The 5425-nt window shown below is 57.1% G+C and overlaps 1 protein-coding gene and 1 long non-coding RNA gene across 2 annotated transcripts; both read right to left on the bottom strand.

Moving 5' to 3' along the window:
* Positions 1 to 376: 376 nt before the first annotated feature.
* On the bottom strand, positions 377 to 2308 carry LOC125912728 (uncharacterized). The gene is made up of 3 exons (XR_007454812.1): positions 2266 to 2308; positions 1764 to 1807; positions 377 to 1346 (listed from the first exon to the last, which is right to left on the bottom strand). It is a non-coding gene; the product is annotated as an uncharacterized LOC125912728 (long non-coding RNA).
* Positions 2309 to 3486: 1178 nt separating this feature from the next.
* Positions 3487 to 4926, bottom strand: CITED4 (Cbp/p300 interacting transactivator with Glu/Asp rich carboxy-terminal domain 4). The gene has a single exon (XM_049617414.1). It carries the CDS (start codon positions 4647 to 4649, stop codon positions 4095 to 4097), a length of 555 nt encoding a protein of 184 aa, XP_049473371.1. The 5' UTR covers positions 4650 to 4926; the 3' UTR covers positions 3487 to 4094.
* Positions 4927 to 5425: the final 499 nt, after the last annotated feature.

Genomic DNA, 5425 nt, shown 5'->3' with positions numbered 1-5425 from the left:
TGCCCACGCCAGCACTTAGCGGGATGTGACCTGGAAGAACAATCCTGAACTCATTCTGGGCAATTCTGGGATCACTCTGAGCCCCAATCCCCTGACTTCTGAAATGGGGGTAAAGGTACCTAGCGGTGTTATTCGCAGGGTTGAGTGGAGGTTAAAGGAGAGGCTGGAAAAGAGAGAGCACCTACTGGGTGCCGTTAGGTCCATCATGCCTGCACACAGGAGGCAGTCAACAAATTGGGACTCAGTGATCCTGACCCAGCACGGCCAGCAGCGGGGTGGCGTAAGAGTGAGGCAAGGATGGATTAGGAATTCAAGAGGATTACTTTGCAATCAGCTGAACCGAACGGCCTAAGCTGCCTGGGAAACACTGGGATCAGACTGTTCATTTAATTTATTCATCAATGACTGTTGAACACTTAGCTGAGCTGGCACAGTGATGATGAGGATGGGGACAGCGGCTCTCAATTATTTCTGCCATGTCCCAGGTACTTCATGCGGTCTCATCACATCAACCCTGTAAGGTTGCTATTCTGTGCAAAGATTTTTTTTTTTTTTTTTTTTTTTTTGCCTCTTACAGGGCAGGTACTAATCAGGCCTGGGATGAAGGAGAGGCAAACGAGACACCCAGAGCACAAATTTAAGGAGGCTCTTGCTGTCATAGCTCTTACGACATTGGCCTCACCGTGTCCCCACCTGTGCTTGTGGTGGCCTCCGTGACATGCTGCCCAGACCCCCTTGCATGAATTGTCCTGGCTACTGGGGCCGCTGGCCCTGCAGACAGCCGTCCCCTGCCAGCTCCCAGAGGGACTGCTCAGCAGCAAAGAGCTGCCTTGCCCAAGGTCAGCTGCCACCAGAGCTCCCCATGGGGCTGGCCAAGGCTCTGATTGGGTCTGCTCTGTAGCTTTCTCTGCTCACATCTGCTCCGGCCCTTCCCTTCCACAGCTGCTGACCTTTAGGGCTCTCCCTAATAAGCTCCTTGCAAGCTAAACCGCATCAGACTCTGCTTCCTGGGGGCCCCAACCTGCAACAGTGGTCCTGCTGGAGTAACCCCTCACTAGCTGGTTAAAACACAGCCTTTCGAAAGACTAGTATAAGGGTACCCCCGAAAAGCCCAGGCTCGGGGATGCTAAACTACACACTACACTGTTCTAAACACCTTGTGTGAATTGATTTAATTCATTTCCACTGCAGCCCTGCGAGGAGGAACTATTAGCGTTTCCATTTTATAGATGGGCTCAAGAGAAGTCCTGAAAAAAAAAAAAATAAAACTACTTTGTGATGAAATCCAATCATCATTGAAAAGATGAGTCACAATAATGGGCTTCGGCCCCAGGGAAACTTTTCGTCTGAAAAGAAAGGAAAAAAAAAAAAGAAAAAAAGATGGGAACATGTCTCGTCTGGGCCACAACTCAGTTCCCAACCTTGAGGGAGCCTGACTCCCAACCCCAAAGACCCGGGCCGGGTATGAGAGTAAAATCCACAAGCCCAAGGGCAACAGGTCAGTCACTTTAGGAAGTAACCCCAGAGAAGAGGTGAAAGATATACACTGGCTCCACAGGAAGGTGGTGATCACCACCAAAGACTCAGAAGGCAAGGTGACTTATTGAGGTTAGGCAGCTAGTAAGGGTCGCTTCCGGAACTGGATCCCGAGGCCGTCAGAATACCAGCCTCTATGTGCTGGCAAGGACATTCCATCCTCCAAAGAATCCTCCAGAGGGTATCAGGGATTTGGAGATCCAGGTGATGGACTGCCCCAGACTTACCTTCTATTCTGTCCACCCGTTTGTTGTCCAATTTGTCAGCAGCCCTGCTGGGAAGGATGGGGGCTGGAAACAGCTCAGCAGCCAGACTCCTTCTACACCTCCCTCTACCCTGCCTTACCTCTACAAAGAGGCAGGTGTTGGGTTTTCATTGTAATCCCTTCCATATGGAGAGCACTTTGGTGTTTTACCAGCTGCTTGTTAACCCATCCCTGAATTTGTTCATTTCTTGTGAGGCTTATTGCCTTATGAAATAGCAGGGCCAGTATATTAGCCCCATTTTACTAGTGGGAAAACTGAGGCTCATAGAGAAGGGAATCATGATAGTGTCCAGGAGAGTGCCAGACCCTCCCATCCCAAGCCAGCCTCCTGATTTTGTTTTTAAGAGAGGGAGAGCGCGCAAGTGAACGAGGGGCAGAGAGAGAGTGCGTGCGTGCCAAAGAGAGAGAAACAGGGCTCACCCAAAGAGGGGCTCATGTTTACCCGAAGTGGGGCTCAAACTCACCTGATGTGGAACTTGAACTCAAGAATGGTGAGATCAAGACCTGGGCCAAAGTCAGATGCTTAACAATTGAGCCACCCAGGTGCCCCCAGCCTCCTGTTTGTTTTTGTTTTTGTTTTTATCTCTAGGTCTTGGGCAGAGCTGGGGCAAACACAGGCCATTCTGAGCCCAGAGCTTAGGGCAGTCCCTTTCCAGAAGCCTATCTGTCCTTCCCATCCTGTCCCAGAAAGCCCCATTATCTTAGGGGAGACCTTTATTCACTTGCCTAAGACTTCCTGTTGTCCACTCCATGCCTTCTGGTGGCTCCAGAGCCCATGGTGACACGGTATACCCTGAGTGAACTCACAGCTGGAGAGAAGAGTCATGTTAACAAACAAGTTCCTCATTAGAGCAAAGCCCTACCAGTGTTCCTCTCCAAAGTCTCTGGAATTCATTCTCTCTTCTCCAGCCCCACTGCCCTGTCCTAGCTGGTCCTCGGCATCTCTGACCTCCTCCCTGCCTTCAGAGCTTCTGTCCTGGCCTTTCACCCACCCCCACGAAACACCTAGGGATCTTTCCAGAGAGCCAATAGCAGAGGGTGGCCAGGAGCTCACAATGGTGATCAGGACTGAGGAACAACCCTGCCGGGCCTGGGAAAGCTCTCACATCTCTCCTCTGTAGAGTGGGGACTGTGCCTACTTCACAAAGTGGCTGGAAAGACCTCTGTTGTCCCTTCTAGAGACCCCATGCCCTAGTGCGTGCCCTGTACTTGTATGCTTCCTGCCTTTGAACAGGCTCTTCACTTACACGCCACCTTCTCCAGCTCCTAAAGATCATCCTTCAAGGCTCTGTTTACATCAAATGTTGCTGCCTCCCTGAAGCCTGAACTGACACACCTCCAAGCAGCTGAAACCACTCCTTCCTCTTGAATGGATGGTGTCTTGGCCAAGGAAGAGAGCCAGGATTCAAATCGAGAACTGTCTGAATTGTCAGGTCCCACCCAGCTTCCCTCTGGCCTCTGTGCAGCCTGAGCAAACAGGTGAGGGCAGCACCACCAAGCCCTCCCACCCCTTCTCTGGGCTGAGAAGTCCAACCTAGGTGCCTGTGGGTTACTCCACCGCCAGGCAGCCTCTGCCTTCCAGATTATGATGTAACAGTTGCACAACTCACAGATATTTTTGAAAGAAACTGTCAATTTCCTCTCCTGGGCACTGCCAGGGGCTGTGGCCTCCATCCCACCCAGAGTCCCCAACAGCCTCAGGACTCTAGAACCCAAATATAGTGCAGGGTTGTTGAAGTGATAAAGAAACGAAAACGCAAGACTGTAAAGTGACCCAGTTTTATTTTGGTTTTGGAGGCCAGGGGGGGGCATTGCCCCACTGTGCAGGGATCAGGGCTGTACAATCTTCTCCTCCCCAAGGCGGGGGCCCAGGCAGCAGGGTGGAGGCCCTGTGGATTGGCGGCTCCGGGGACCCAGTGACCGCAGTAGGTTGCACAAGGAGAGAAGGGGTATCAGGCAAGCAGCCTGGAATGGCTCAGATTGGGGGGTGGGGTAGAGGAGAATCCGAGAGGACAGAGAATCCAAGAACCGGGAGTCCGAAAGGGGGTCCGGTCCCCTTCACTTTACCGCCGAGGCTCCGGGACAGAGAGGGGGGAGCTCAACTGTCATCCTGCAGGAGGCAGGGCCTGGAGTGAGGCCAGGCGTCCCAGCCCGGCGTCAGGCTCTGTGCACTAACCCGCTGCCTCCACCCTCACGGAGGGTGCGTGCGGGGCCCAGGCGCAGGGTGCGGACTCCGGCGGGCCGTCAGATCCCCTTCTCCTCTCGGGCGCGCCAGGCAGGCGCCCGACCGCATTCAGCAGCTCACCGAGCCGGCGGGTGGCGCCGACCCCAAGTCCGAGAAGCAGTCGAACTCGCTCTGGCCCAGGAAGAGCTCGGGCAGCTCGCGCACGCGGTGCAGCCCGAGCTCCAGCTCCAGCGACGTCAGAGCTTCCTCGTCGATGAGTTCGGCGTCCATGCAGCCCAGGGCGTGCGCGGGCGGCGGTGGGGCCGGGGCGCCGGGCGCCGGCTGCAGGCACTGGGGCCCTCCCGGGACGCCGGGGGGCGCGGTCGCGCGGCCCGGGTACAGCGTCGCCACCGGCTGCAAGTGCGCGCTGCCGGCGGCCGGCGGTGGCACGGCCGGAAAGGGCTGGAAGGCAGGCGGCGGCCCGAAGGGCCCGTACGCCAGGGCCCCGGGTGGGGGCGGCGGCGGCGGGCCCAGCGGAGTCCCCCGCGGCCGCAAGCCGCTGTCCAGGCCCGGGCCCGCGTACGGCTGCAGCGTCCGGAGCGCGTGGGGGCCGTGGGAGGGCGCGCCGGGCGGCGGTCTCTGCACCAGGCGGTAGCCCTCGGCGAGCATCAGGTGGTCGGCCATGACGGCGGGCCGGATGCCTGCAGGGGCGGGGGGCGGATGGTCAGCGCGGGCGTCCCTCGGTCCCGGCCAGCTCTTCCTCCGCGGCGAGGGATCCGCGTCCCGTGCCCTCACCGCAGCCCAGCCAGGCCAAGGAAAACGGCACTCGACCCGTGCTGCTGCCCAGCCCAGGGCGCACCGAACTCAGAGGTCCCGCGCGCCCCGTGGTCTCAGTTCTCGGCAGCTAGAACACCGCACACCCACGGGTTCGGGCTCTGAGACCTCCGCGCCGCGCCCCCAGAGTCGGTATCTTCTTATACCAGAGGCGGAGCTTCCCCGCCCCCAGGCGCTCATTGGCTGAATGGGACGCTCTGGGCCGGCCTGCCCCCTCCTCCAGGTTTCAGCCCCGCCTCTCCCGGAGCTCCGCCCTTTGGGCCAGAGGCTGTGCCTTCAGGCTTAGAGAGCTGTCCTGGGGAGGGGTGTTTTGCACTTTTCAAGGGGTTTGGGCTGACTGTCTCCTGCTCAGCCTGGCACTGGCTGGGGCCAAGCTCGAATTGACCGGAAGGTGGATTGAGAAGGGCCAAAGGTTTGGGTCCCCAGAGCTGTCGGATCACAAGCTCAACTTCTTAATTTTCCAGATGGAAACCGAAGCTCAGCGGTGGAAAGGATTTCCTGGGAATACACACCAAGATCTTAACAGAATCGAGACATGGCTTTGTGATTGCCATCTCTACACAGGACACATGCACTTTAGCGGTGCAGGGTCCCCCGGAAAGTTAACTGCTTGTCCCCATGACCCC

This window comes from Panthera uncia (genome assembly GCF_023721935.1).
Source record: "Panthera uncia isolate 11264 chromosome C1 unlocalized genomic scaffold, Puncia_PCG_1.0 HiC_scaffold_4, whole genome shotgun sequence".
Classification (NCBI taxonomy): domain Eukaryota; kingdom Metazoa; phylum Chordata; class Mammalia; order Carnivora; family Felidae; genus Panthera; species Panthera uncia.
This window is presented reverse-complemented; position numbering and strand designations above follow the sequence as displayed.